Below are 27,638 nucleotides of genomic sequence, written 5' to 3' on the forward strand. Positions count from 1 at the left end.
CTCCGGATGTTTAATTCTTTTTTTTTTTTTTTTAAAGATTTATTTATTTATTATATATAAGTACACTGTAGCTGTCTTCAGACACACCAGAAGAGGGCATCAGATCTCTTTACAGATGGTTGTGAGCCACCATGTGGTTGCTGGGAATTGAACTCATGACCTCTGGAAGAGCAGTCGGGCGCTCTTAACCGCTGAGCCATCTCTCCAGCCCCGGATGTTTAATTCTTGGTCAAATGTTTTGTCTGTGGCAGAGAATGAGCTCACTGAGCCCCAGTGGCCCCAGCACCCCTCATCCTTATTTTCCGGTCGGTGCTTAGTGCCTCCCTGCCCTCGCTGACCAGCCATGCTGGAGCTCTCAGTGAGTAGCAGGAACCCAGCTCACCTCAGCCAGTCTGTCCTCAGGAAAGCTGACTCCTGGGGACTGGGGGGCAGGTCCTGCTGGCCAGGTGTCTTACAGAATGCTGTCCTCTCCATACCCAGCCCCACCTTTCCTGTAGTGCTGCTCTGTCCAGACGGAGACGCGGCTCCTCTTGATGCAACGTTTCCTTAGTGGGGTCTGCAAGCCTGGCAATGCGTCTGGGCAGATGTGCCCACCACAGCACAGGAGCCACGTGAGCCTCAGGAGGTGAAGCTGCTCACGCTCTGGACACAGGTGCCATGGGTACATCCCCTTAGTGTCGGAGGAAGGCGCAGTGGACATCACCATCACACACACCACCGGGAACTTTAAAACTGCCGTCTTCTGCTTTATTGACAGGTAAATTGTTCAAAAATGTTCTCACAATTCAATAATTACAAAGACTCAGACTTACATTAAAAAAGTAAAAACCAGAACCCCCAGCAGGTGCCTGCCCCGGCACAAAGCCGGGGAGGGTGGACGGGGCAGGCAGCAGGTGCTGGGTGTGACACACAGGCTTGGCCAGCAGTGCCACAACCCTCAGTGCCAACTTGGCCAAGCGCTCACCCCGAATCTCGTCCCCGAGTGCGCCAGCGGGGAAGGGAGGCCTGTCCAGGACGAGGACAAGACATGTCTGCTGCCACAGTTAGTCGCAAGCCTTCATGGGTAGGGCCACAGACCTGATCTCAGCCCAGGACACAGAGGGATGAGGTTCAACACACGTGGCATTCCCGGGCCGTGGTGCTGCCGATGTGCAGGAGTGTGGGGCAGTCGTGTGACTGACTCGGCCACTAAGCACAGAGGCTCCATGCAGGGTGGGGGAGGGCGATGGGGGAGGGGGCGTCGTAGGGCCTGGGGCATGGCTCCCAGGCTCTGGCCACCTCTGAACTCCTGTGTGTGCCGGCCAGTGGCAGGCTGCAGACACAGTGGGAGCCAGTGCACAGCTGCCTTCACAGGAGGAGGGGCATCTCGTGGCTGTGGCCCAGAATGGACGGACAGAGGGACACAGGCGGCCGGTCAGCAGGACTGCTGTGGCTTCCTGTGTCAGGGTTAAGTGAATGAAAAGGCCACAAACTATCCTCTGCCTTCTGTGACACTGGGTTGGCGCACTTTAGTCTTTGTAGGGCCTTGAGACAGCTTCAGGAGAGAGGGAGGTCTTGAGGTCATACCCCAGCATCTGCTGAGGAAGCCGATGGATGTGGGCCTGGGTGGTCCTGGGGGGAGGGGTGAGTGGTGGTCCTTCATGTGCAAACGGAACAGTGTTGCCTTGCGGCTGTGCAGACGAACACATCTGGTCGGTTGCCACCAACAACGTGGCACAAAACTGATCATTATAATAAAGATTACTTTATCTATCTACAAACTGATTCTACATTTCCTTGGACAACACTGGAGGGTCAGCTCAGTCTTGGCACTGATGTTGGGGCCATCTGGGCTCCCTGGCCCTATGGTGCTATGCTGGCGGCCTCAGGCGTCGCAGGCTGGCTGGTCCAGGCCTTCCAGAGGGAGCTGGCTCCGGTGCGGTGAGTTGGGGCTCGGGGGGCCGCTAGGGTTGGAGCTGTTGGACGGAGTCGAGTGCTTCGTGGAGTCAGAGTCAGGCTGCCAATGCAGAGAGAGAGAGAGTGAGAGCAGGCGACGCTCGCTCGCCCCTGCGTGTGTGCTCCTGCGCTGTGCACAGCTGCTGCAGGGCCCTTCAGGTGGCAGGCGAGCTCATCAGCCTTTGCCCTGCACTCAGAAGTACCTTGGTGTCCTCACTGCACAAGAGAAGGGAGTGCAGAAGGAAGCCAGACAACTGTAGCCAAGTGGGAAGCGCTAGGAATAGACAGAAGGGGACTTCAGCCGCGTCTCTCAAAGGCTGTCCTGTGAGCCCAGGGTTAACAGTGAGGGAAACAGCTCTCCTAAGGTTAGGGACAGAACGAGCTGCTGCAGTTCAACACTGCGCTAGAAGGGACCTGACGCTGTTTACAGGGACAGAGTTATGCAGGGTTCTGCACACAAGGTCCCAAAGAAGCCATGCACGCCAGGAGCGAAACAGAGCTATGCAAGTGCAGCAGGGTCAGGGTTCAGCGTCAGCACAGCCACAGACGACTGCGTTCACAGTAGCACCCACAGTAACCTGAAGAGCAGGGGGAGGGTCTCATCCACTACAAACTACTTAAGGAGCTGGTGAAACACACTGTACTTTTGAGACCCTGGGTTCGGTTCCCAGCACCCACACTAAGCAGCTCACGATTGACTATAACTCCATACCAGGGGATCTGGCCTGTTTTAGCAACAACCCCCACTCCCACACACACGGAAAAATCAAGGCGACTCATATAAACGGGAAAACCCCACATTCACGACTAGAGATTAAGATGGTGTCAATCCCTAAAGTGGCCCTCAGACTCAATGTGATCTCCTGAAATTCCAATGGCCTCTCACAGAACCCGGGCCTAGTGACTTGGCCTGCAATCCCAGTTGTGTGGGAGTGTGAAGGCTCCAGGTCTGTGCCAGAGACGTTCAAATCGGCCTGGAAACTCACCATGTGTCACAGTGAGAGACAGCGAGGGCTGAGCTGACGCTCTGCGGTTCAATCCCCGGCACTAAAGAAAACCGCGAGGGGCTCGCCCTCCTGTTTGATTCAAAGTCTACTACAAGCAGCAGTGTGGTGTCTCAGCAAGGCTGTCGAGATGTCCAAGGGCGGAGAACACATCCAGAAGTGATGGCACGGGGTATTTACACGTGCGCTCTACACACACACACACACACACACACACACACACACACACACACAGAGAAACTAACACGGATCAAGAGTCTTAGAACCGCCAAGAACATGAGTGCTTGCGGCACGGAAACAGATCCAGACAGAATAGCAAAAGCACCTGTGACTGGAAAAAAATAACCTTTGCACGACAAGGGACATCATCAGGAATGTGAGGGGTGGGGGCTGGAGAGGCAGCGAAGCACTGAGACACTGGCGGCTCCTTCAGAGGACCCAGGTTTGGTCCCAGCATCCACATGGCGACCCACAACGACCCACAACTCCAGTTCCAGAGCGCCTGGCACCCTCCTCTGGCCTCCTTGGGCACCAGGTACACACATGGTACACAGGCGTACACGCAGGCAAACACCCAGATAAGATAAGAAACAAAACCACACCTAATGACCGACTTCAGAAAGCAAGAGAAACCCAGCGCGCCATGGGGCTTGCCAAAGGAGAGGGAAGATGGCAGGGAGTCCCCTGGCCAGAGTGCTGAGTCTCAGGATGGCAAGTGGAGCAGCAGAGGCTGTCAGCGCCAATACTGGGTGGCTGTGGGTGACAGGCCAGCTCCGGTTTGCAGAGAGACCCTAAGGCACAGACGTGCAGCTCGTGAAGTCTCATCTGCTCTCTCATGCCCACTCCACAGGGGAGGCAGGACACTGCTGCCTTCCAGTCATGGAGTGTTGCTGCTCACACCCACACCAAGTGTCCTAGAACGGAAGGCACACAGGTGACCAGAGAAGGTTCTCCAGCACGGGAGCCAGGCTATGTCACACACAGAGGCCAGGAGCAGAGGCGCAGGAAGCCTCAGAGTGCAGAGCCAGGCTGAGTTATGCGGACTGAGGTCCTGTCAGGAAAGCAAAGACAAGCAGGATGTGGCCACCTTTAGTCAGTGCTTAGGAGGCAAAGGCTGGCTGGTCTCAGTGAACTCAGGGTTTGGGCAAAATTGTGAGTTCCAGGCCAGACAGAGCTACACTGTGAGCCCCTGCCCCAGGGATAGTTGGCCAGGCATGACCACAGACACACACACAGCAGGGCATGGAAAGCACGCCCACAGCACGCCACAGTAGGACTTACTCCTGAAGGGTCAGGAACTCAAGGTCATCTTCAACTACACAGTAAGCTTGAGGTCAGTCAGCCTGGGCTACATGAAATCCCTTCAGAGAACAGAGAAGTTCAGAAGGAGGTGCCTCTGGCTGAACCTGGCTCAGCTATAAAAGAAACCTCACCCCATGGTGGGATGTGTGCCTGATGACCCCACAACCGTGGTCACAGTGTTGAAGGAGACCCATGACTCACGTTGGCAGCCATGTACCCTGGGCTGCCCAATGCTACTGGGGTCTCTGTGCTGAGACCATTATACCCCAGGCTATGCAGAGCTGCAGAGGGGCTCGAGACTGCGCTCCCAGATATATGGTGTCTTCCTTGTTCCAGTTCCCAACCACCAGACCCTGGGGTGACAGGTGATGAAGTGCTCTCCCCCACACAAGAAGTAGTCTCTACTCTGTAGGCCCTGTGTGGCCACAGCCTCTGTGCTGGGGAACACATACCTCTTTGTCAAAATCCTGGTCGGGGTCAGACATGCTCCTCAGAGGCACAGGCACTCCAGGCTCAGACCCACCTATAGACAAGGACACCTTTGACCTTAGGGAGAGGCCCAGAGGATCATGGGGAATGGAGTTGCTGGCCCAGCACCTATCCCTCCTTGGTACCTGAGGACGGCCATGAGACATAGGGCTTGTTCCTGGATGGGAGCTGCCGAGGGAGGCCTGTTGGGGCAGGACCCTGCTTTTCCTCCTGGGCTGTGGGCGCAGCACTCTGGGGGAAGAGAGCAGCATGTGAGACTGGCATGAGAACAAAGACGGGACCACAGTGGGGCTGCCACAGTGTGGCGGCAATGAACAGGCCAGCTGCAGGCCCTGGCTATGGCTAAGAACGGGACGCAGCAACCAGGCCTCCGGGCTAAGAACTAGCAATGTCAATGTAGAAAACCCTACAGAAAATGCAATGTTTAAAAGAATGAGAAAAACTGTTATCTCACACCAAGGAGCTAGAGACCCTTTCTTGACAACTGTTTCCTAAGGGACACAGCGCACACAGGCGGGCCACTCCTATAGACGTCCATTTCGGGATCAGGAGTGATGCACAGTGTCCCAGGTCAGCAGGGCACAATGAGGCAGGACAGGCAGCCAGACACTACCTGTGCCTGCACAGCAGGGGACGGAGCCTACCCACGCCCACGCACGGAGGAGCCTCATGTCGCACTGAGCCCCCTGCCCAGCACTGAGCACGCCGCCCCCAGCTGAGCCCCACGCCCGCTGCCTGGTTGAGCACGCACCAGAGGCAGGTCCATGAGCACCTGCATCCCATCGCCAGGGCCCATGTGAGCCACGTGGTTGAAGTTGGTCGGATTGGATATCATTTTGGATCTCAGTTCCGGGTCTCTGAGCATCTCTCTGCAGAAAGAAAACATCTGCGATTCAGGAAACACCCTCTGGCTCTAGCTGGCCCTTCGCGGCACTCGCGTGGACCCAGGGGCCCGAGCCACAGGGACCACACTCACCGCCGCTGCTGCAGCCTCTCTTCCTCTGGAACCTTGAAGACGAAGCGCCGTTTGCTCCGCGTCCGCAGCATCTGCTTCTTGCTGTTGTCCGAGGTATCGGGCACATTGAGGACGGTGCCTGTGTGTGGGGGGCAGTCACTATAGCCGCTGCGTGTATAGCGGCAATGCCACGACCCTCAGACCGGCAGGCCTGTGTCCACCTGAAGGCCGGCTCCCCCACCCCCACCCCTGGGGAGGCTCACCTGAGAACTTGTTTTTGAAGTAGATGAGGCGTGGGGGCTCACAGCCCAGCAGGTTGAGGCTACCATCAGAGTTCAGAGGTCTTATCTGTGTAGGAGCAGAGAGGACCCATCACGTGTGGCACCAGGGAAAGGGGGGACGGGGACACAGCTGTCTCTGGCAGGACCACCATGCTGTCTTACCCTCCGCAGGCCGATGGTCTGAACCCACTCCATGGTGCGCACGTCGAAGACATCCACCCCGTATTCGCTGTACACCGTGACGTGGGAGGAGCTGCAACCTGGTGCGAGGAAGCAGAGCAGTCAACACGGAGCCCTGCCCGCCCTCACCTGCCCTCGGCCACCCAGGCTGGGTGGGGATGCACACCACTGCCTGTGGTGGGGCCCTCATGCCAGAAGTCACCTTTACGTCAAAGTCACGTGTGTCTTAACTACACAGAGGCACCTACTGCTTCCACACCAGGGTCTATTTCCCACACTACAGAAAGACGCTGGAGTTCATTTAGAAAGCACTTCCTCAACTCAGTTCTCTCAGGACACTTGTTCAGTCCAGGCAAACACCTTCATGCTTTTCTCATGTTTTCTTTCTTTGACGTGTCTGGGAGTTTGATCTGCATGTCTGTTATGTACCACGTGTGCATGCAGTGCCTGAGGACAGGAGGAGGATCCCCTAGAGTGTACTTACACATGCTGGCACCAGCTCCTGGGACAGCAGCCTTAACCACTGAGCCACCTCTCTAGTCCCAAAAGCCATGTAAGATGACAGAGAGACCAGGTTTTTCAGACCCACACTAGCCTTTGCCCTGGTGCATAACCTTCCTGTGCACATTTTACACTAAGGACATTGGGACTCTCCTGTAGGGCACACTGGGCCCCATCCCAGTGATCTTCTCTGAACACATGATCAAACGAGAAAAGGCATCTCCAGGGAGTCTTAAGAAATGCTGTCTGTCATGACAGCGGCTCTGGAACACTGCAGATACATGCCCCTGAGCACGTCACCCTCAAGTTTAGGACGCAGTAGAGCCCATCTCTCTGGATGGCCTGTCAGACACAAGGGAGAGTGGATGTCCACTTCTCCCATCTATGCTGCTGCAGGTGGCCTGGCCGCGGCCAGGAGCCTGCAGTGTCCTCGAATGCAGTCAGGGGCATTTATGGAGATGCAGAGTACGCAGGAGACAGCTGGACCCCAGGAGAGGCCCGCTGGGCCCCGCATCACCTCAGCACACCCAGGCTAAGGACACCAGCAGCAGCATCGCTGAGGGTGTGTGCCAGCCTAGGCAGGGTAAGATGCTGGAACCCACCAGTGGTGTTCCTGACACGGGTGGGGGCGGCTGTCCTGTTTTTGAATGCCTTGTGCAGAGGACGGCCCTCAATTACCTCAAAGATGAAAACTCTCCACACGGGAACGCTGGGGCAGCTCTTACTTGCTGACTATACAGGGGACTCTACTGATCCAGCAACAAAGGACAAACCGAGCATCTGAATAAACACTACACACGTGGTGGCGGGTGTGTGCTTTGGATGGCACGTAGACTTGCAGGCTACGGAGCGAGCCTCTGGACCCTGCCTCGTGAGACAGGACTAGGAGGCACTGCAGACTCTGATGCTGCTCCACCCTCCAAGTTCCTTAACTTCTTCCAGCTCTGAAGCTGGCTGGTTCCACGTGAGGCTGACCATGAAAGTGGGGAGGGAACACTGGGTGTCCATGCTGGTTATCTGTACCAAGGATTAGAACAACACTGCACTTGGGGATGTGTGCCCGTTCCAAAGCCAAACTGGGAAGAAAAATGGCATTCTGGAAGTTAGGAGTGTACGGCTTAGTGCGCTGCACTGGCTTCCTGCAAAGACCAGGAAAAGGAACCTCCAAGGCTGTCCTTCCTTCCCGCTGGCTGGCACTGCCCTGGGACTGCTGCCCCAGCTTCCCCGGCGAGGGAGAGGGTTTGAGAACCACTGCACTGCACTGCACAGACTGAGTGATCAGCCTTGGGCATCCCCCTTGGCCAGAGCAGCGTGCAGACAGCCTGTGGTGTTCACAGCTGCCCACCGTCATGGAAGCCCACCTCCTATCCCAGCCACTCCACAGGCTCCAGGTCAAATCCAGCCTGTGCTCTGCTGGCTTGCCCTCCTCGATGCTTGTTACTGCCCTCCAGTCCCATGAGGGCTGGATGGAACAGTTCGAGGCCTTCAAACATAACGAGTGGCGGGGTGGCCCAGTGGTGCTGCAGAGTCCAGACAACAGAGGCATCTAGTTCTTCCAGACTCACAACTGCTCAAGCAAATCAGGGCGTCCCAGCCCCTGGACAGCACCCCCTCGCAGAAGCATGTTGTAGAGCTAACAGGCTCCGGCCTACAAGGGACAGTACCTCGATGCAGTCTCCTAGAAACCGAGTCCCTGTGATTTATTCTTCCCTGTGAATTCTACTACGGGAATGCTTTTTTTTTTTTTCTTTTTTTTTTCTTTTCGGAGCTGGGGACTGAACCCAGGGCCTTGCGCTTGCTAGGCAAGCGCTCTACCACTGAGCTAAATCCCCAACCCCGGGAATGCTTTTTAAAACAAGACGCAAGGTCCCTTCCCAACCCACTGTGCCCTTCTGCCCAGGAGGCCAGCTGCTGTCAGCCCTCTGAGGAATCAGCAGGGGACTGAGGAGTGAGGCTAGTCATCACCACAGGCCCTGATTCTGTGCAGCACGGCGTCTAGCCTGCACACACCCTCTAGCTGAGCGAACACCCTGTCTTCCTGCCCCTAACTCTTGGCTCAGGGACTGAGAGACAAACCAAAGCAAACAGAACATGCCGACTGACTGTCTGTGTGAGAAGCAGCAACAGTGAAATGGCAGAAAACATATACATACTACAGGCGACAGGAGCCGCAGGCCACATGAGCTCCTGCGTGCGTGACCTCCGACCTTGAGGGTCCACGTACAGTCCCATGTGGCTGAAGCAGAGCAGGTACTCCTCACTTTTGAGCTCTACAGCACAGAGGGCATCGAAAGACTGCTGTGAGAGGAACGCGAGCGAGGGGTCAGCGGGATTTACCAGGTCTAGAGGCTGCCCGTCCCCCTGGATGCTCAACAGAGAGAACCCGGAGGGGTAGCCAACACAGAGCCTGTCCTTGAACATGGCCATCCACTGCACATGTCCCGGGGCCACGATCTCATTGAACTTCCGGTGGAAAGGCTTAGTTCTCTGGATCTCGTAGCAAAGGACCAGCCGCTTCACGGCGACAAACAGGCAGGTGGACGAGCTCTTCCTCAGCGTCCCTGTTGCTATGAGCTGGCAGCCCTTCGTTTCTGGGAGCTTGATGTCAAAGTTGCTAGCTTCTGCTCCATCGAAGGAGGTCCAGGGGTAGAGGTGCACGTGGTGGTTCCGGCCACAGAGGAGGAGGATGAGCTTCTCCTTGGGCGCCAGCTCGATCTGGTATACCTTCTTGCAGTCAGCAGCGCGGACGATCACTGTGAGCAGAGGACGCCGGTGATGTGCTTTTGGCTGACACCGTCCTCTCCACCCATGATCCTCCCACCAGTCAGCCCCAGGGCCAGTGGTGCGAATGCTCCTAACAGAGATAATGGCACGTCTGTCTCCGTGTCCTGCCAACCCTGGTCCTGCTGCTACCTGTCCCAGACTCTGTGCCAGGGTCCAGCTGGAGACTTACAGCCCAGGGAGTAAGGCTGGGCTGCGGCTGGGATTCCCTGACCTCATGCCACTCAAACTAGGACCCTAGCTGGCTTAGGCTCTTCACCTCCTTCCCTCACTCGGATCTCCAGGACTCAGCTGCCCACATGCTCTGGCCACTGTAGGCTCTGACTTACTCCCATTCGACAGGAAGGGCTACGGAGTGGGAAAGACAGGGAGAGCCTCCCTTCTGGCTGGCAGGAGAGGAACATGAGCTCTGGTAAGTTTCAGTGCACTGGCACTGCTGGGTTCTCTCGAGAGCTTGGTGACCTACACCCGTCCCATTCTCTCTACAAAATTCAACAGAGGCTGGGGATGGGGTGCACATCTTTAACTCCAGAACCCAGAGGTAGGCAGATGTCTCAGATTTCCAGGATGGCCAGGGCTATGTTGGGCTCAAAGGCAACCAAGCAAGCCAACAGTAACAATTCAGTACAGAAGGCCAGCAAGGTGGCCTGGGGTAAAGGTGTTTGCTGCCAAGCGGGAACACCTGAGTCTGAGCCCCCAGACCCCCCGACTGCCTGTCAAAGCTGATTCCTAACCTCTGGACTCCATAACCTCTATCAGATGAGCAAATAAATGCATGTTAAAAAAAACTGGCTGGGCGTGGCGGGTCACACCTTTAATCCCAGCACTCGGAAGGCAGAGGCAGGAGTTTGAGGCCAGCAGGGTCTCCATAAGAGTTCCAAGACTGTCAGGACTACATAGAGAGAAACAGAATAACCAGGCCTCCTCGGTGGTCTCCAGGCCACGCCCAGGCACATGCATATACTGAGTGCCTGCCATGTCACCTGAGAACCTTTTCTCCACTTCTTGCCTAGGACACTCATAATGTCCTCTGACACTGTCACTCAAGTTGCATACCAGGATGTCCCTTTTTCACAGTCTCAAAGCTGGAGTCTGGGGCCTCAGATACTTTATGCCACACTCAAGTGAACCCACTGAACCCCCTGGAGGCCCTGTGTGTCTGCGGCAGCCAAGCAGGACTCATGCTGCCCTCCTACTTACCATCTCGGGTGAGCTCAATGACGTAGAGCCCTTCTTCCAGGCCGACCGCAATTCTGTCTCCATCTGGGGAAACAACGTGTGGGTCCCGTGAGCCGGGACCTGCTTCTCCAAACAGGAGAGGGCCGGGGCCGCACGGCCGTGCTCGGGCCCTGCAGACATACCCACAATAGCGGCAGCCAGGACGGTCTTGATGAGCGGCAGTGAGCTGTCGTACGCTTCCTGTGCCACGTGCACCACCTGGCTCCTCAGCCGGTTCTTGTGGAGGATAGCCTGCAGCCCTTCCAGGATCCCAACCCACTTCCTCTTTTCATTCTCGTTCTCTGTCAGGATGAGCAGTGAGCTGGTCTTAGAAGGTGAACCTAAGAGAGAGGCCGTCACCTTCATGAGAGAAACAAAACAGACAAGACCATGAGCTGTCAGCCAGGTCAGAGCAGGGACTGTGCTGGAACCGCCTGGCTCCAGAGGTCACTAGCGGGATCAGTCATGTCAGTGTCTCTGAGTCGCCCCAGAGACCACCAGGCTCTTCAACTGCCAGCCAGGCTGCTGACAGGAAGGGACAGGGCTGCAAACAGACATCCATCCTTTCCCGGCCAGACTTCAACTAATTCTGCTCTGGTCAACACTACCGTGTAAGCACATTTAAAAATGTCTTGGCTGGGTGTGGTGGCGTGCACCTCAGGAGCCAGAGGCAGCAGGATCTGTGGGCCAGTCTGATCTATATAGTTAAGTTCTGCAACAGCTCCGATAGAGACCCTGCCTCAAAATTTTTTTTTCTTTTTGTTAATAGCTTTATTCTGATTAAGATGTGGACTCTTAGGGCATGTCCAAGGAAGAAAGGGTCTCCGGTAAGTATTCAGTAGGACATTAGGAACCTGGGAGCCCCACAGCTATAACGATTGTCACTTTGAGCATGGAATGGTGGTGGTTTCCTGGATTATATACAAAGGCTGCTTCTGAATCAAAGTGTGACTCAGTGCAAACAACTCTCAGACTTAGCTCTGTGGTCGGCAAACTTGAGGCAGTGTGCATTTCTCTGACCGAGTCTTCCAGAAACTTCCTAATGTGGCAGTGCCCTATATCACAGTATGCAGCCACCCCGGAGAGCAGAGGGCACCAACCCAGTCAGAGAGAAGAGACAAACCAGATGTGGTCAATTTAAGAGTCTGGATGCCAGGGAGGGGGCCTAAAGCAACTCTCGCCTCACAGGTCCACCACGAAATGTCCCTTCAATGCTAAGACACAGTGACTGGGGTGAAGAGGGAGGCTCCATGGGAAGCCAGTGGTGGGCAGACTCCACATGAAACAGGCTGTGTAGGGAGAGCAGGCTGCTCAGTGAGGGGCAGCTATACCATCGGGGAGGCACCTGGTGCACCGTGGGAACATGAGGCAGGCGAGGGGCCACTGGGATAGCCTCTGGCTCCCACGCACTGAGATTGAAGGTGTGCTCCAATGTGCCTATGGCTTTCGGTTTTGTTTTAAGAATTACTGTCTTTTAACAGTGTGATTTTTTTTTTCTTTTTTTCGGAGCTGGGGACCGAACCCAGGGCCTTGCACTTGCTAGGCAAGCGCTCTACCACTGAGCTAAATCCCCAACCCCGTGATTTATTTTTAAAACGATCAACAGACAGAAATAAAATCGGAGAGACTCATACCCTGAATATACACGGGATGTCTCGGCGTGTAGCATGGATGACATCTGAGGCCAGGACTGAGCTCACAGCAAACTCGTCATCTCTGGCAAGAAAGAGACACACAACACGCGGCTCTGAGAAAGCCCCACACATTTGCTGCCATATTTGCACAACTCATATCACTGGATTGGGGGTGGGGGGGGTGAGGGGGGTGCTGAGGACAGAGCCCTCTGCCTGGATTGCACGGTCACATGGCCCGCTGTTCCCCCAGCTCTACACCCCACACTTGTCCTGGTACAACCATAAACAAGAAGCAGAAGGTGCTAGGTCCAGGATGGGCTGTTTTCCACCCTCAGTGAGGCCCAGACATTTGGGCTCAGGCTGGGACATAGCATTGTGGTGACTGGAGTAAGAGTGGCCCCCATAGCCTATGGATTTGAACACTCAGTCACTAAGGAGCAGCCCTGTTTGGAAGGATTGGAAAGATGTAACCCTGCTGGAAGGAGTGTGTCACTGGGGTGGGCTCTGTAAGACACCGCAGGCTCCCTTCAGTCTCTGCTTTCAGATCAGGACGTAGCTCAGCTACTGTTCCTGCACCATGCATGTTCTCATGCTCCCTCACGATGACAATGGACTAAACCCCTGAACCTGTAAGCAAGTACACTGAGCGCTTTCCTCTCTAAGACTCGCCCTGGTCCTCAGTCTCAACAGTGACCGAGACAGCCTTAGACGGCAGGTACCATTTGGGATGGGGACATGGAATGCATGGGACGCTGCCACTGCTGGGTGACTCTGACTCATCTCTGCTCTCACAACTCTCGGAAGGAACCAGCCAAAGACCACGCAGACCTGAGCCTGTGTTGCTACTAGGCCAACTACCGATGTTAGCCAGCTGTTCTGATTTGGCAAAAGGTGGGAATAACGCAGGCCCTTCCCATAGGTGGCACCGAGTGTGCCCGAGGTACCTGGTTAATTCTCATGACAGCTCCTTCTACCTGTTAACCATTCTTCAGAGAAACACGGAGAGAAATGAGCAGGCCGCACAGGTCTCACAGGCCCGCCACTGTGGACGGAGCATTAGTGCTTTGTGGATTAAACCTACCTGAGGTCTAAGACTTGACTGGCGATGACCCCAGGCTGGGTGGACTTCCCTTCTGGCAGGTCGTACAGGAAGAGCTTGCAGTCACAGACCACTGCGTAAGCCCGCTGCCACCCTTTCTTCACGCCTGTGGGCTTCGGGACCTACAGACCAATTGACCACGTGGATCCAGGCAGCACAGGCAGAGACTGCCAGACCCTTAACACTGCTCAGTCTGTGTCCACCTTCTATATGACTGCCCTGGCTCTCCCGACAGCCCTTCCCAGAGTGGTAGACAAGCCAGCCTGTGTCCTGGCTCAGGAGGCTTGGGCCTGACTAGAGAAGCTTGTTAACAGGAAGATAACACAAGGCACCAGGGGTTACTGCATCCTGGAGGCTATGGCTGGAAGAGGACATGGGGAAGCCTGAGAACCTGTGGTTTGCAAGCCCTGCTTGGCTTTGGAGCCCTGACTTGAAGCTCACTGGCCAGCAACCCAGGGAGTTCCTGTGGGAGGGAGCTGTAGGTGGACTCCCCCTGTCCAGTGGTTCTTCGTGACAGGCAGCAAAGTGCGGCTTCAACCACAGATGAGCTGTGATTGCTGCTCTCTACACCAAAGCTAGGAGCCGACCTAATGACCTAATGCAGAGTGAGCCACGCTGGGCCAGAGACGCTGGCTCCACCTACCTTGACGTAGCCCTTGTAGGCTGTGCCTATGCCCCTCTGCACGTCTACGCCGAGAGGCCGCTTGGACTGCTCAGGAGGTATGGGGCACACCTGGGGAGCGCTGTCTTTGCAGGACACATGGCAGGAAAACGCGCAGACTGAAAAAGAGGACAGTCCTACCTTATAACATGCTGCTGAGGAGAGGAGGCAGCATGGCTGAGCACAGGCTCTGTGCACACGCTGTCTATGAAGCTGAGGTGTGCGGTAGGACTTCATAGAAAACAGTTCCCAAAAGGTTTCAGAATAAAGGCTCATACATGGTGCCCACACATCAAGAGGGGCCTCCTGAACAAAAGCACCCACCCACAAAGCCTGCCTCGAAGTCACTCCAGAGCCCGCCTTTACTCTGCACAGGTGACTCCTGATCTGGCCACTGCGGTCGCCTGCACTTCTCTGCAGGGCAATGGTCCCCGTGACACACAGGCCATCAGAAGGCTTAAGACTACTGACAAGTGACAAGCCAGCAGCCAGGAAGGAACTTCTGTAGGAAGGAATGCAGGGCACAGCCAGCGTGTGCCTGGGGCAGCGGAGGCTTTGACCCAGCAAATCGCAGGTCTGTGAAATGGGGCAGGAGCAGGCTCAAAACCTGAAGCCAACCCAGCACGGCGGAGGAAAAGAGGGTTTTTTTGCTATTTAAAAATAATGGGGGTTGGGGATTTAGCTCAGTGGTAGAGCGCTTGCCTAGGAAGCGCAAGGCCCTGGGTTCGGTCCCCAGCTCCAAAAAAAAAAAAAAAAAAAGACCACCACCAAAAAGACATTAACAGAGTCAATGGCGAGGTCTATTTAGCCTGGGACCTGTGAGGTTTGGCAGGTAAGGGTGACCCTGCCAAGTCTGAGTGGAACTTCTGGAAACCACAGGAGAGAAGAGAAGCTACTCTCTCAAGTTGCCCTCTGACCCTCACATGCACCATGGCACATGTGCCCACACGCTCACATACACAGATAGATAAATGTAATTCAAAAGTTAAGAACAAACAAAATCCCCACACGCCCCGAGAGTGCAAGCTCTGACCCCTGCTGGCGTCTCCTGACTGGCTGGGGGTTGGCTCTGCAGGTACTCTCAGGGTGGTGAGCTCCCTCCTCTGGGGGGCTGCTGTGCCCTGCAGCTACAGTAGCAGTGTGCCCTGCTCACACACTGAGGTCAGTACTCACCCTCACAGGCATAGCCCTGTCGGATCAGCCCAACCATCAAGGACGTACAGTGGCTACACTGGGTGGGGCTGGGGAAGGACTTGATGCTGAACTGGTGTGCCTTGGGCTGCAGGAAAAACCAAGTGAAACCAATCAGGTGACCGGGAACTGAGAAGTGGGCCATCGACTCTGCACTGACTGGTAGACAGCTCGAGAAGCCGCCTGCTTCATGCCCTCCCTCTCCCGAGCCAGAGCTCAAAGTCACACTAGCTCGCTTTAGTTAGCCTTGTTCGGGGCAGACTTGGTGTCCCTGCTCATGGCTGAAAGCCACCGAGATCAGGGCAGCTTCTAGGGAGCAGTACCAACTGGGTTCTGGGATTTGGCCTGGAACCCTGCTTGGGTTTGGCTCTTCAAAGGTGTGCAGGCTTTCAGCTTACAAGAAATGGTAACAGCAGAATCTTGGAAAGACCTACTGCCTTCTGCCAGGACAGAACACTTAGGATGTAACAGACGGGAAGAACTGTGAGGCAAACTGGGAACACTAGGACAGGCTGTGACAGCTGCCTGGCAAACCCCATGGAGTGACAGAGGTGTCAGAGGATGCTACAGACACTGGCAAGACCGTGTGTTTCTTGAGAGTGGGGGAGTGGCTAGCACAACTCCAGGAGCAACAGAGGAGGTGCCAGAGGAGGCAGGGGCTTGGGCATCACCGGGGTTCACACCACTGTTACGTTTGTCTGGGTATCAGAAGTTCACAAAATGCACAGCCCCTCGGCTTGGTCCTTAACTCTACACGATCCTGAGTCCCAAAGCTAATTACTCTCAGGTCAACGGGAAAATATCAAAAGACACAGTCTATGCCGGGCATACATAAATGTGGCCAAGCTACAACCTTGGGGCCCCCTCAACTGGGAAACTGACGACCTACAATGCTGTTGCACAAGAGCGAGGAGGCCCAGTTGGGCTTCAAGGCTGGTAAGGAAAGCAAGGTGAAGAGCCACCCGGACACCGAGGTTCAAACCACACTGGGGATGGCTCCACTCAGGCTGGGAAGCATTCTCCTACAAACCACATGGTCCTCGGTGACAACAGACATAACGGACAGGGAAACAACTGGGCCTGAGAGGCCCCCACTGCCTCCCCACCAGCCTGGGACCGACGAGGAAACCGAGGAGACCCTCAGAACTTGAGTGCTTAGGTGTGAAGATGGCAACGCAGATTCTGGACTTGGATTTGTGAAGGATCCTGGCCTGCAGTGTGTATTTAAAGCCAGCACAGATACTTTACACAGCGTTTATCTTCTAAAACCACGAAGGTACCCAGCAGTGTGAAAGGGCCTACCTTTGGTCCAGCCATGGCGAGGGCCTGTGTGTTGGGCAGCGGCACAGTAGACGGCCTCTGCTGTGAACGAGCCGCATCCTAGGAGAAATGTGGACAGGAGAACTCAGCTCGGCCGCCAGGTCCTAGCTGGGGTTTCTCTCCATAGTCTATCAATTATTAACATTCTGAATTTTTAATTTACTACATTGTTGAGACACCTGTTGAGGTCTCCTTCACTCATTCAGCTGATGCTCTCATAGAGCTCTGAAGGGGAGAGACGCATCCATCACAGCTACAACCTGCACAGCAGACCCCAGGGCCCACGGGGCGCCCACAGGGCCCCCACAGGGCATATGGTCTTACCTCCTGCTGTTCTGTGCTTGTGGCCACAGACACTGATGGGGACAAGTCCAACTTTGAAGCCTGTGTTTCCTGATCACTAGCTGAGCTAGTCTGTGAAAAGAAAAAGGTGGCATTTTTTCCTGGACAGTGTATTGTCAGGGTCTAGGGTCCCCTGTGTCCTACCCCCAGGTCTCATCATGAAGCTGTTTTCTCACAAGTATTCTGTCTTTTTTTTTTTTTTTTTTAAGTATTCTGTCTTTTATGGGGAGTGACAAGTCACTATTACTGCTAGGAATATGTTGCCTGGCCACCCCAACACGGGCCTTCTCTCCTCCAGCCATTATAAACTAGGAACTAGGGCAAGCAGGTTAGCGCATGCCTTTAGTCAGTGCTTTGAGTCTGAGGCCAGCCTAGACTAAACAGTGAGTTCTAAAAGCCAACAAAGGCCACACAGTAGAGACCTATCTGTAAAAAAAGGAACTAGGAAAATCAGCCACAGGCAGTCCTCAGACGACAGAACTCGGTCGATCTATCACACCCACAGAGCCCTGACGGCTAGAGCTTGCACTTCAATGAACACAGGGTTTCCCTCTAACAATCCCAGCACTTACAGGCACCGCATGATTAGCTGCTGTCTGGGGTGAACCTTTCTGTGGGTGTAGCCCTGATACAGCACCACATGGGCACAGTGGGTATCCCTTGGTAATGTACGGAAGAGTCTACGAATCCCCAGCTGAACTGTGTTCTGCTCCTGATCTAGTGGTACAGGTGAGCACCTCAGCTGCAGATCAGACCTGAGGAAGACCCAGCATTCCGAGGGGAGGAGGGCTGGGGACACAGCACAGGTACAACTGAGTACTGCAGGCTAGGGCTGGTAAACGAATCCTCCGAGGACAGGGACATTAATTAGATAGTGAGCAAAGGTAGTAAACACGAGTACCACCCACAGGCAAGTTAAACAGGTCAGCGATCCAGCTGGTGAGGGAAGAGCAAGCCAATGAAGTAATTTTTAGAGGCGTAAAAGCCGTTTCCTTAGTTGTTAATCAAAGGACACAGACTCAGAAGTCAGAGCACACAGGGCACTGTCTCTGAGCAGCCCAAGGAAGGGGAGCTGCCGTCACTTACGTCCTCCCACAAGGCTAGCAGAGAAGATGCAGATGAGGAGGAGAGCGAGTCCTTGGTGTAACAGACAGGAGGAACATAAATGATCATTTCCCACCCAGTAAACCCTGGCGAGAAAGTCCAGTGAGGCTCCAAGGAGACCCAGTTCTAGCATCAGCAACACGTTTAATCTGGCAAAGTTCAAGAGCTCCCAGGGCTCAGCTCTGGAAACTTTTTTTTTTTTTTTTTTTGGTTCTTTTTTTCGGAGCTGGGGACCGAACCCAGGGCCTTGAGCTTCCTAGGCAAGTGCTCTACCACTGAGCTAAAATCCCCAACCCCAGGTCTGGAAACTTTTAACATGGACCCCAATCCAGGTGAAAAGCATTGGTGAGGGTCTAACAGCGGGAGACATGCTGGACATTGAATGAGGGAGGCAGATGAATGTTAACCTCCATGTTAACCTCGGTCCATGCTGTGACTTCCACACTGCTAGATGGCACCGCAAAAGCTACCCAGCTCTCTGTGTAACCCACTTACCCATGATAAGGTTTGGCCAAGGTGAGCAATTACTTTTATAATGTATTTGCTTAAGAACTGAGGACTTGCTGGGTGTGGTGGTCACACCTTTAATCCCAGCACAGGCAGGCAGATCCCTGAACTAGAGGCCAGTCTGGTCTATGGAGTGAGTTCCAGGACAGTCAGGGATACACAAAGAAACTACCTCAAAAAACCAAACCGAACCGAGCCAAGCAAATGGACAAAAAGCAGAGACTTGGCCCAGCCTGGTCTACAGACTCAGTTTAAGGACACCCAGGGCTACAGAGAAACACTGTTGAGGGAAGGTAAACAGCTGAGTGCCCTGAATGACCCCTGGTGCCCTGGAAGTGTTGCACCAAACCCACGTGGTCACCTGTGACTGCTACCGGCTTACAAAGGCGGGATGCCATGCCCACGCCACTTCAGCCAGTAATGCAGCGGCAAAGTGAACTCTGTACAGAAAGAATCTGTCTCCTGTGCAGACCGATGCCAGCCCTTCCTCCCACCAAGGACACGCACACAACATACACAGAGAACGATATAAGCCCGGAGTGTGGGCATTCTACTGTCCTAAGTGGGAAGAGACAGGCTACTTAGAGGGACTCTGATGATTAAAGGCCACCAGTGACCTCTGGCACGTCCTGAACGGGGAGGGACAGTTGTCCAGGACACAGGCGGGACCGTCCACCCTGAGCTGAGATTCACTGCTGGCCCAGCCTTAGGATGGCTCTGAAGTCCACTGAGAAGAGCCTGAGTCTCGGGGGAAAGTGCACAAGGTGTCCTGTGGTCACTGTGTCTATAATCAACTAGGTTAGGGAAAGGGAACTGTCGGTGACGGGGGACAGGCTGAGAGAAGTCAAGTGCGCCAGTGAGGCACTGGCAGGTCGACAGGAAATAACAAGTTAGACACCAGCAGCAGGTGCCTCACCAGAAGCTCTGCTGATGACAGACATTTTCATTCTTCCAGCTCCCACCCCCTTCAGTCCTGGGGATCAAGCCTGAGCTAAGGGTGCACCCTGTCAGGGAAGCAGTCCCAGAACGGGTGAAGGGAGGAAAGCACTGTCCCCAGCACAAAGGCATCTCAGCAGGCAAGCAGTCACACACTGGTCACCTTGACAGGCGGGACCAGGTAAGGTCTTGGTAAACTGCTTGGTACTGAGTCACTTAATAACCATGTCTCCCAGTTCCTCGGAGTCTTCGCTCAGTTCCAACATCTGCAGAGTTCTCCACCTTCACACACGTGACTTCCCTGCCCATGACGTCACCAGGCCCGACTCACAACAAGTGACAGGCCTTCAGGTTTGAGACAGGGTTTCTCTGTTTAGTCCTGGCTTGCCCTGGAACTTGCTTTATAGACCAGGCTGGCCTGATTGCCTCTGCCTCCTGAGTGATGGGATTAAAGGTGTGTGCCGTACCTGGCCTACATTCTACTATTTCAAACTTATTTTCAAAAAACGGTACTCACTCTAAAAGTCAGGTCATGTGCAAGAGGAGCAGTGTTGAAGTACTCAAAGATAGGATCCTGGAAATCTGGAAGTTTGAGCCCTGCAAGGAAAAAAGGCAGACTGAGGCAAAACCATAGACGCCGGTCCTCCCCACGGAACACCACCGACTTGCCAGGCCTGACTGCAGTCACTGAGGCTATAAGAAGGCGTGACTGAACGCAGCAGAGACTCCAGAAAGCAGGTCCCAGAGACCACGAGGAATGAGGAGAGAAAAGAGATCTGAGGTGAGCACAAAGCTGGGAAGACGCCTTTAGCTGCCGGCCAGAGTGTGGTTCCAAATCCACTAACCCCGCAACCACAGCAGACACTCACAAGGCTGGGTGGGAGGATCAGGAGTTTGAGGCCAGCCTGAGGGTAACACAGTGAGATTCACACTTTAAAACAATATAGGGTGAGGGTGGGGTGGGGGGAAGGCTTGGGGGCTGAAAAGGTGACTCTGGTGGAGAGCACTGGCTACATTTCCTGAGGACCCCGCATCCTCTTCTGCCCTGTGCAGAAAGTGGTGCACAGACAGATATACCGGAAAACAGGAATACACATAAAACAATAAACAGTCAGGAAAATGAAATTAATAAATTCAACAATAGGGTCTCGTGTAGACCAGGATGTAGAGCTTACAGGTCCGTACACCACACCTGCTTTGTGTGGTGTTGGGGATCAAACCCAGGGCTTTGTGCCTGTTAGGCAAACGCCCAGCTACAACCTTAGCCCTAGAAAGGCTACTGCTTAGCAAATGTCAAAGTAGGAAAAAATATTGGCAACTTATCAAAAGAATTTCATCCTCAGTATACAAATGCCTCTGAAATGGTAAGACGACTCCAATTTTAGGAAACGCGCCTTTCCTATACTGAAACGATACCCATTTAGAATGGAGAATCTCGAGCGTGAAGTCCACTTTGATTGTGGGCTGCAACAGGTCCTCACGTCCCAGACAGATATGACCTGCTGCCTTCTGATGTGGACCAACGCCTCACTTCTTTTTTTTTTTTTTTAAAGATTTATTTATTTATTATATATAAGTACACTGCTGCTGTCTTCAGGCACACCAGAAGAGGGCATCGGATCCCATTACAGATGGTTGTGAGCCACCATGTGGTTGCTGGGAACTGAACTCAGGACCTCTGGGAGAGCAGTCAGGGCTCTAACCACTGAGCCGTCTCTCCGGCCCCAACACCTCACTTCTAACGCTCTCACTAACGGTTATGTGCACAGCTATTCATGAGGCACTTGGGAGACGTGAACAGAGGATCTGTGAACTCCAATCTGGCCTAAACTTGGGCTCTGCCTGCCGTAGCCTCCTGTTCAAAGGACAGCATGCTCCAGGTGAGCTGCAAAAGGCAGGAATAGCCCAGCCCACAGGGGCTCAAAGCAGCTGAAAAGGGCCTTTCACGTGACCAGTGTAACTGCGAGTGCGTGCGTGCCTGCGTGCGTGCGTGCGTGCGTGCGTGCGTGCCTGCGTGCGTGTGTGTTTACTTTCCTTTTCAAAGGAAGAACTGACCAAAAATTATTATTGACTTGGGGGAGGTAATTTTGAACATTTTTTTTTTCAAAAAAAAAAAAAAAATTTTTTTTTTTCTTTTTTTCGGAGCTGAGAACCGAACCCAGGGCCTTGTGCTTACTAGGCAAGCGCTCTACCACTGAGCTAAATCCCCAACCCCTTTTTTCAAAATTTTAACTTTGGAAGTATTTTATATAACTAAAAATATCTCTAGGAAGAAAACTGCTCCTTAGAAAGGCCGGTATTTAATAATTCAAACTTTTAGATTTTATTTTACCTGTATCTGCTCTAAATTTTTCTTCCATCCTTTTCTTCAGACTTTGCATTTCTTCTAATAATTCCCTGTTTTTGGCTTCTGACTCCTTCAGTTTGCTGAAACGAGACGTAAGCGGCTTAGGTGCACTGGATGGAGACCGCAGTCCCTGTCTCACCATGTGCCGGAGTGTGAGGAGGGCAGGGCTCTCCTGGCTTCCTAAGGATGGTGGAGATTGCTGAGAATTCTCACTCCCGAGAATGGCGTGGCCGACCTCCCCAGTCGGCACATCCCAGAAAGCTCAGAATTATGAATTCAAACACAGAATTTACAGTCATGGCTGAGGGGCGAGGGAGAGCAAGTCTGTATCCCCAGCAACCAGGAGGCAGAGACCTCTTAGGAGCGGGGGTCAAGGCCAGTCTGGGCCACATCAAGACTGTGCCTTAACACCAACGAAACAAAAACTCCTAATGAGGTCCTGGTCAAGGAGTGCAGCCCAGGAGAGTGTGGGTGAGCCTCTGACTGTCATCTGACCATAAGCACACAGTCCAGACACCTTAGCTGTCTCCTTGGAAAAGGCTTTCCCATGACTGACACCAGGCGACCTAACACGAGTGTGGAGCCCCAAGGGCTGGCTCTTAAGTAGGTCTCCAGTAAAATCTGGCCAGGACAGCAGGACTCAGCATAACCACCCATCAACAGATGACACTGAGCTTTTTGCTTCACCTCCATTTGCCTGCACCTTGGTCTTACCACCTGTAGAATGGGGATAATATTTTCTTCAGTGGGATGTATGAGGGGCAAATGCAAGGCAAGTTCTCTACCACTGACCTTCAAGGCTTTAAGGCTGTTTTATAGTCTATGCTGTCCCCTTACTCAAGAGTCTCCTGCCTCAGCCTCCTGTGTGCTGGGATGACACGTGCGCACTGAGGGTCCTCACTACTTCCTGAGGTCACTCAAGTGCACTCTTTCCTGCAGGAAGGGCAGCCTGACTTGTAATAAGCACTAAGTGTTATCATCCGACAGACTTAGGGACCTCATGGTTCCTCTGGGTGGCAAGGTTTCCCAGGTGACAAGAACAAAGCCTACTGACCAGCTGCAGGCAGCCTCCAAAGTCACACCGGACCCCAGTTCCTCTGAGGGTCAGACGCTGTAAAACCAACCTTTCGAAGGCTAGGCTGGTGTCTTTGACCTTCCTCAGCTCCTCGTGAACCAGCTGCTTGGCACGGATCTCTGCCTCGAGAGCGGACTGCAACTCCAGCCGCGCAGACATGTCCAGCTTCTGGCTCCGACGGACCTTCCAGAGTGGGTCCTGTGGCAGTGTGGTCAGAGAGTACAGGACACTTTAGGTCACTTAATAAAGCGAGTACAAACGAGGCACCTTTTCAGTCTTACACCTCTACTATCATATTTATAAACGAGCGTAATTGGCCTTGTTTTTAGTTTTAATATTTGTAATTTTTTTTTCTTTTTGTGGTGCTGGGGAATGAACCCTGAGTAGGGGCACACCAGGTAAGCACCCAACCACTGAGATAAAACTCCAGGCCAGTATTGTGTAACTTCTTATTTTTTCTTAGAAGGCTTTTCCCCATTATTTTGTATGTTTATGTACTGCATGCATGTGTGTTTGTGTGGCCAGGTAACGGAAGTGCCCATGGAGACCAGAGCCCTGGATACCCCGGAGCTGGAGGTACAGGGGGCTGTGAGCTGCCAGGCACAGGGACAAGGAGCCGAGCTTGGGTCCCATGGATGGTCAGTATATCTCTTAACTGCCATCTCTCTCCTGCCCTTCCTAAAAGTCCTTTAAACTGGGCTTTAAGGTGAAGGTGGGGGTACAAAGTTTTAATCTCTCAGAAGGCAGAGGCAAGGGCATCTCTGTGAGTCCCGGGCCAGCCTGGTCTATATATTGAATTCCAGGCTGGCCAAGGTTACTAGTGAGACTATGCACATCGGCATTCTGTCTGCGTGAATGGATGTGCACTACATGTGTGCTTGGTGCTGGCGGAGATCAGGAGGAGTCACAGTCCTTGGAACTGGAGTTACAGGTGGTTATCAGCCACCATGGGAGTCCTGGGAACTGAACCCAGGTCCTCCGGGAGGGCAATGAGCATACTTCACTGCTGAGCCGTCTCTCTAGCTCCCCTGAGAAGGGGAGACTGGGAGCTGAGGGTGGTGGCTCACACCTGCAATTCCAGCAGCACTCCCCGGCTGAGAGGCAAGAGGACCCCGAGTCTGAAGACCAGTGGCTGCTTGTACAGTGATTTCTAAGTCAGTCTGGGCCACATCACGAGATTGCATTAGGAAAAGGTAGTGACTGCCCCAAAGCTGTGGTGGGGAGAAACATTAGGAGTGTGGCTGCTGCCTCACAGGAATAAGGGCAGAGTCAGGTCCCCATAGAGCCCAGAGACTGACACCCTCAAGCTCAGAACAGAGCCAAGGGAGTGCGTAGAGGACGTCCTCAGTAAAGGGCCCTGTGTCAGCCCGTCCTGCTCCTCTGAGGTCATAGCTTAGCTCCTCATCAGGTTAACAGCTAAGAGATGAGCCCTGAGCCCACGAGATGCTTGGCTGACAGCTGCCACGTGTCCTGCAAGCCACACGAGACCTGTGCACAGGAATCAAGCTCCATACTTGCTTATAATAAAACCAGCAGTGAGCTTTCCAGGAGAAGAGACCAAGGTTTAGACAGCACCTTACCAGTGTCCTGGATCCCAAACTAGAGCTTCTCAAAGTCTCAAGCTCTTCGGTCATCTTAGAAGCAAGTGCTTGAAGGTAGCCTCTGGCATCTTTCTCATCGCTGACCCTGCACAGGGAATGGGTATTTATCTTAAGAAGACGAGGGGTGTCTGCTTTCCTCAGGACAATGCCTGTCACTGTGGCTAGAACAGCAGCTGCTGCTATGGAGTGCACACTGCCTCTGCCCCATCGTAGGTCTCTCCACTCGTGTACAGTGGCTGCGGGGGTGCTCCCCTGTGTGTCACCCACCCGTGGTGCATAAACAGTTCAACCCAAGTCCTAACAGGTCTCCCACCCTTAGTGCAGTGTGAGGGCCACTGCTTCCCAGAGGTTGGGATTCAGGCAGATGGCAGCAAGGTGCACCCCAGCCTTCAGGGAAGAGTTCGGCCCAGACAGCAGCCTTTCCCACATCGCCAGGCACGCACCACTGAATAATCTCTGCAATCTGCGCCTCCCAGTGAGCGACCGACTCCTTCTTGGAGGCCAGGTCCTGCAGCTCGTCCTCCAGCTGTCTGTTTTGGGCTGTTAGTTTATCCACAAAGGAACAGAGCTGAAATCAAACAACGTCACCACATCACATGTGTGTCTGGCACCTCTTCCCCACAGCACAGTGAGCCCAGCTCTGCTGCTGATCAGCACTGGGGGCTCTCAGTTCCTAAACCAAGCTTCGGTTCAGTAAAAATCTAACCAGAGAAATGACAGAGATGGGGAGGGGAGCTTTTCAACAAATCAAAGCACCCCATCTAAATTCTCAAAATATTTAACATTGGCACCAGGCATCCAAAGACCCGAGAGAGAACGACAGCAACATCCTTCCAACAGCAACATCTCTCCAGGAGTGACACCCCCTCCCCCCAGTAGCTATATTCCCCGAGTAGCATCGTCTCCCCAGAAGTGATGCCCCCCAGCAGCGACGTCATCAGCAGCGGTACAGACATCAAGTCACCTTTTCGTTTTCTGCTGTTAACTTCTTGTTCTCGTCGAACAGCATGGCCCTCTCCCGTTCGTACTTGTCTTTCATGGCACCTATGGCCTCCTCCATCTCACTGTGCCTGTGGAGGTGAGGGAGAGAGCACTCACCCACCGCCTGCAGCATGGCGGCGAGCTTCCGTTCTCACCTGGAGATCGCAACACTTACCGTTCTCGTTTTGACTTTTCTAACTTATCTTTCAGCATCAGGACCTCTTTCTGCAGGGCCAACTGGTGGCTTTCAGATTCGTGCACCTCCTTCTTCACATTCTTTACTTCTAGCACATGGGAGGCCTCTCGGCGGACCAACTCCTCCTCATAGAACAAGACTTTCTTCTCAAGCTCTGACCTGATTTTGGAGATCTCCTGCTGATGTTCTAACGTGGCACCCGGCCCCCGGCCTCCTTGCTTCACCTTCAGATAAAGGTTGAAATAAACCGACAATCTCTGTGTCAAGGTGACTTTTCTTCCTCTACTACTAGCTGGTGTCTGGGACTGTACCAGGTAGAGCAGCCAGTGTGGAAGGTGGGGTCCTTCTAACAAGCACAGGCAAGGGTTGGGGATTTAGCTCAGTGGTAGAGTGCTTGCCTAGCGAGCGCAAGGCCCTGGGTTCCGTCCCCAGCTCCGAAAAAAAGAAAAAAGAAAAAAGAAAAAAAAAAAAAAGAAAAAAAAAAAAAAACAAAAAAAAACCAAGCACAGGCAAGTTTGGGCGACGGCAGAGCGTGGCACAGACTCTGTGACTGGGGTGACACCGAGGTCCCTGCTCTTAGGAGCAGGCAGTGGGAGGTGGTGACAGAAGACCATAAGGAAGGGAAGAAGGAACGTGGTGGGCAGAGGCTGTGTGTAGCGCCATCCCGGCTGGCGTGCATCCTAACTAAGCACAGGTGTGCGGGGGTGACATGGCTGGGGAAGGCTCCCTGGTGGCTGTACGTGAGGAATGTGGTACAGACAGGTAAGAGCGGGCACAGAGCCACAGGAGGCAGTCTAGGAAATGGTGCTGCTGAGAGCTGGATCGGATGGTGGCAAAGATGACAGAGGAATAAATGCCTTGGGCTCAAAGGAGAGAGTTGCCATGACAACTACAAGGATCCCCAGGCTCCAAAGAGGCAAGTCGCCCCTCCTCAGGCCACACTGCACTGAGAGCGGACGGTGGCCCTCACTCAGGACTGCCCCTTCTCTTGGCCTTCTCACCACCCTCGGAACCCATCAGCCAGGCCTAGGTGATGGGCAGCTTGCTCCTGCCACCTCGACAACCGGACATGGACTTTACCAGAACTGAGCATGCCCAGTGTAGACACAAGGACAGGAAGGAGGCAACATCTGCTAACTTGGCAGTGCTGACCACAAGTACTTGAAGCTTCTACACGAAAACGAACGTGGCTTTTGTAATGAAAGCTGTTAGAAAGGCAGTGGCCACTTCCTCCACTTCCTCTCATTCTGCCACTTCCTGAAGTTGCTATGGGAAACACTAGTCCAACCATGTTTGAGAGCCCATGCCCCCGGTGCACAGGGAGAGAACCATTACCTTGAGGGTCTCGAGCTCGCGCTCCATCTGCTTAGAGAAGCTCTCACTGTGCTCTCGAAGCTTCCTCTCCTTGGAGGCCTCAGCGACTGCGTCCTCAAGCCGAGCTTCCAGCTAAGAAAAAGCAGGTCTCCTTTTTATAAAACAGAACCTGCCCCAGGGGCCACTGTGGAGCAGACCCAGGGAGGTCTCTATATAGACTTTCCTTTGCCAGATTCACCATGAGCTGAAGGCCGACAACACTTTAACTGGAATGAATGCCCAGGACGACTAGTAATGAGAGAAGCCTGCGTTCTAGTTGACCAGATAATCTGAGGTTCAAACTCAAGGAAAGCCCCCAATCTGTAGAAACAATTCTGACATGTGAAGGTGTAATTAAAAAAAAAAATATTACACTGCACAATTTAGTTTATAAATGAAAAACCCACGTGCCCATAATCCAGCGTTGACAGGTGACAATTAGCTAAAGATCAAGCTTGTTTGGTCTGAGCCTGAATTCTCAGGCTGTTTTAAAACAAAGTTCAGGTTCCCTGCCACTGCATCCTCGATTCTTAGGGGTCTCACTACCTCGAGGTGTAACTCCACTGATACCACCGCAAGTGCATCTGGGTTAAAAAATCAACTAAGAAAACAATTAGGTATTTGGGGTGAACGAGTAGCCCAGAC

The 27,638-nt window shown here is 53.6% G+C and overlaps 1 protein-coding gene across 3 annotated transcripts in view; it reads right to left on the minus strand.

Annotated features, from left to right (window-relative positions):
• Window positions 1–721: 721 nt before the first annotated feature.
• The window catches only part of Cdc42bpb (CDC42 binding protein kinase beta), an 86,355-nt gene continuing 59,438 nt past the window's right edge, over window positions 722–27,638 (minus strand). Inside the window, exons 14-39 of one of the 3 annotated variants that reach the window (XR_005505433.2) lie at window positions 26,976–27,086; window positions 25,620–25,864; window positions 25,428–25,533; window positions 24,907–25,031; window positions 24,443–24,548; window positions 22,912–23,060; window positions 21,773–21,867; window positions 19,958–20,037; window positions 17,980–18,030; window positions 16,876–16,965; window positions 16,534–16,611; window positions 15,214–15,319; window positions 14,023–14,159; window positions 13,362–13,501; window positions 12,281–12,362; window positions 10,790–11,006; window positions 10,629–10,691; window positions 8,801–9,400; window positions 6,129–6,226; window positions 5,949–6,033; window positions 5,707–5,824; window positions 5,482–5,599; window positions 4,856–4,961; window positions 4,694–4,764; window positions 4,221–4,300; window positions 1,857–1,996 (exon numbers count right to left, since the gene is read on the minus strand). Coding sequence is in view for 2 of the 3 variants with exons in the window: in XM_006240562.5 (XP_006240624.1) it covers window positions 1,865–1,996; window positions 4,694–4,764; window positions 4,856–4,961; window positions 5,482–5,599; window positions 5,707–5,824; window positions 5,949–6,033; window positions 6,129–6,226; window positions 8,801–9,400; window positions 10,629–10,691; window positions 10,790–11,006; window positions 12,281–12,362; window positions 13,362–13,501; window positions 14,023–14,159; window positions 15,214–15,319; window positions 16,534–16,611; window positions 16,876–16,965; window positions 17,980–18,030; window positions 19,958–20,037; window positions 21,773–21,867; window positions 22,912–23,060; window positions 24,443–24,548; window positions 24,907–25,031; window positions 25,428–25,533; window positions 25,620–25,864; window positions 26,976–27,086 (3,309 nt within the window). In the remaining variant the exon portion in view is untranslated. Of the gene's footprint in view, window positions 1,997–4,220; window positions 4,301–4,693; window positions 4,765–4,855; window positions 4,962–5,481; window positions 5,600–5,706; window positions 5,825–5,948; window positions 6,034–6,128; window positions 6,227–8,800; window positions 9,401–10,628; window positions 10,692–10,789; window positions 11,007–12,280; window positions 12,363–13,361; window positions 13,502–14,022; window positions 14,160–15,213; window positions 15,320–16,533; window positions 16,612–16,875; window positions 16,966–17,979; window positions 18,031–19,957; window positions 20,038–21,772; window positions 21,868–22,911; window positions 23,061–24,442; window positions 24,549–24,906; window positions 25,032–25,427; window positions 25,534–25,619; window positions 25,865–26,975; window positions 27,087–27,638 lie in introns of all 3 variants that reach the window. The other 2 variants (XM_006240562.5, NM_053620.3) reach the window with 2 other exon arrangements.

This window comes from Rattus norvegicus, chromosome 6, assembly GCF_036323735.1.
Source record: "Rattus norvegicus strain BN/NHsdMcwi chromosome 6, GRCr8, whole genome shotgun sequence".
In the NCBI taxonomy this organism is placed as follows: Eukaryota; Metazoa; Chordata; class Mammalia; order Rodentia; family Muridae; genus Rattus; species Rattus norvegicus.